The sequence below is a fragment of the Penaeus japonicus genome, unplaced genomic scaffold (assembly GCF_977035675.1).
Source record: "Penaeus japonicus unplaced genomic scaffold, GWHDUDI00000001_assembly GWHDUDI00000001, whole genome shotgun sequence".
Lineage (NCBI taxonomy): Eukaryota > Metazoa > Arthropoda > Malacostraca > Decapoda > Penaeidae > Penaeus > Penaeus japonicus.
The window spans coordinates 45362621-45365120 of NW_028234403.1; the positions used below are offsets into that span (position 1 = coordinate 45362621).

Consider the following 2500-nt stretch of genomic DNA (forward strand, 5'->3'; position numbering starts at 1 on the left):
TACATACATACATAAATACATATACATATACATATATATATATAATATATATATATATATATATATATATATATATATATATATATATATATATATATATTACACTGTAGAGTAGAGCATGCCTTTCAGAAAACATGTTTATCGTAATAAAATAAAATGACATTCTTTTCTTCGCTCCCTAACCAAAATGCCGCAGAAAGCCCTTGAAAAATAATTTTCTCTACCCTCTCTCCGTGAGCCCAGGGAGCCACCTACCTTGCACTTGTCCAGGAGATCAGGCCGGTAGAGCGAAAGGGGAAAGTGTGTCTTGATGATCCTCGGCTTGGTGGGTTGAGGAGGCTGTGCGCTGCACGACTGCATGATCACACCTTGTTCAGGCCGCCCATCGGGGCAAAGCGTGTGAAATCTGTCCATCAGATAACGGTCTTTCATCTGGTCCTTCAGCAGATAAAGGGCGTCCTATCGGAAAATGCATGTTAACAAACTAACAAAAGTTTATTGCGAGCCAGAGGAACCGACAGGCAAATATGTATGAGGGATTTGCTTTCAGCGAATGGAAAGATGCAGAACATATGATATTTTGTTAGAATTGTGCACACGTCCCGCGCTATCAATACCCAATAAACAGTGTGAAAGATTATGATAGAATGCTAAAAAATACATGAAGAAATAAAATACAGACTCACGCTGTCGATGAAGAAAGTCCTATAAGTGATGGGAAGACGGTCTGCTTCTTCGAGTTCATCTAAATGAGTCATCCCCCAAATGATCTCCTGAGAACCAAGAATATCGATTAGTGCCAGCGAACTATTCTTAAGTATTACGACTAGTTTCTTTTCGGTTCAGAATGCAAGTTCAACTGACGTATCGTGCTCAGTAGTCATTGTTGATACTGTAAGGATGTTTACATATTAGATAGTATAGAGACTTCGATAAAGTAAACGAGCATCCAAAGCAATGAATATCAACTAAAAACGAAAAATACATCGTCGCCCTCTGTTTATACTGCACTCTGCTGTATCCGCATGTTTTAGACGTAGCATAATTCCCGCCTATCTACTACAAATTCCTAACTGCACTTATTCCATGAGAGCTAATACACCTGAGCCCTAAAAGCTTTAAAGCCAGTGGCCAGAGTGCCCCAACCTGCATCCAAGTGGTGCCGCACTTTGGATACGTCATCACCACAATGTCGTCAGGCCGGAAGTCGAAGTTGTAGAGGCGGTGCGCCATCTCCTTGTACCTAGAAATAATAAAGGTGAGGGTGAACGATACTTCCCAATATGGCGTCGAGGAGAACAGGCGTTGTTCTAAAATGATGAGGGTTAGACTCACCACATGATATGGTGATGAAGATCATGGAGATTAACGTTCACAGAAAATATTGGAGATTAAAGATTAATATCATCACGAAAACAGTGTTGTGAATTTTGATGACTGCTTAAACTGAGGTATATTATCATCGTTGCTCAAAATGATGAAAGGGATTATCAGCAATAGCCCATTTGTGACCGATCATTAAAACGAAAATATCTTGAAAAGAAGGATGATTCTATAAAACAAACAGTAAATGATAACAGTTAAAATGATAATAACGTAATAATGAATGATGTAGCACTTTGACGATAATGGTATTACTACCAATAAATGCGTCTGTTCTGCATTTCGAGGATGCTGAGGATAATTGAATTCCATTTTTTCTGTATCATTTCTTCTTGTAATAGGGAAGGAGTGGGGATGTAGATAGCTGGACGAATATTTTACAGGACATGGCAAAGCGACAATCGGTTTGTCAGTCCGCTCGCCGTTTATCTCGGAAATGCTTGAGTTAGTTCAAGAGGAATTTCCAGCTGACGAGTCTTGGAAAAGGGGAAAAAGTATCAGATATTGAGATCGTAGCCCGGGATTCAGCGTAATATCCCTTTACAGAGGATTAACACAGCTTTAAGAATTTTGCGTCCGTTACAGGGATGAGGACTGCTCAAATGATGAAGATGTGATGGTGGTGGCAGAGGTGGTGGTAGTGGTGGTGGAGGCAGTGGTAGTAGTGGTGGTAATGATGATGATGAAGATAATGATGATGATGATGATGAAGAAGGCGAGAATGGAGGGAGAGGCGGAGGAGGAGGAGGGGGAGGAGGAGGAAGAGGAGGAGGCGGAGGAGGAGGCGGAGAAGGAGGAATATGAATATGAGGATGTTCATAATCATACCCCTGATAAAGATCACGACAATAAGGACAATATAATAACTGATAACAAAGACAAGTGATAAATCTACCGATACTTATCAAATTAATGACAATACGAACAAGAAATGCCTGAAAACCAACCCTGATGGGTTGTGATTCGGCGGTCCCTCAACCTCCACCTTGTGCCCCGGGCGATCACGTCTATAAAATCCTGTATGTTAGTCCTGAAGCATTTAATCCTGATTGGCAAGGAGGCTTATTGGACTGACAACCCTGCTGAATGGAGTTGTTCTGGCAGTTTAGCAAATGCG

The 2500-nt window shown here is 40.9% G+C and overlaps 1 protein-coding gene across 5 annotated transcripts in view; it reads right to left on the bottom strand.

The window, feature by feature from the left end:
* Positions 1–2500, bottom strand: part of LOC122262653 (sulfotransferase 1A1) — a 7551-nt gene that overhangs the window by 2544 nt on the left and 2507 nt on the right. For all 5 annotated transcript variants that reach the window (XM_043030747.2, XM_086541544.1, XM_043030745.2 and 2 more), the window contains 3 exons: positions 1147–1243; positions 687–773; positions 256–459 (listed from right to left, as the gene is read on the bottom strand). In XM_043030747.2, coding sequence (XP_042886681.2) covers positions 256–459; positions 687–773; positions 1147–1233 — 378 coding nt within the window. In that variant the 5' untranslated portion in view covers positions 1234–1243. The remainder of the gene's footprint in view (positions 1–255; positions 460–686; positions 774–1146; positions 1244–2500) is intronic.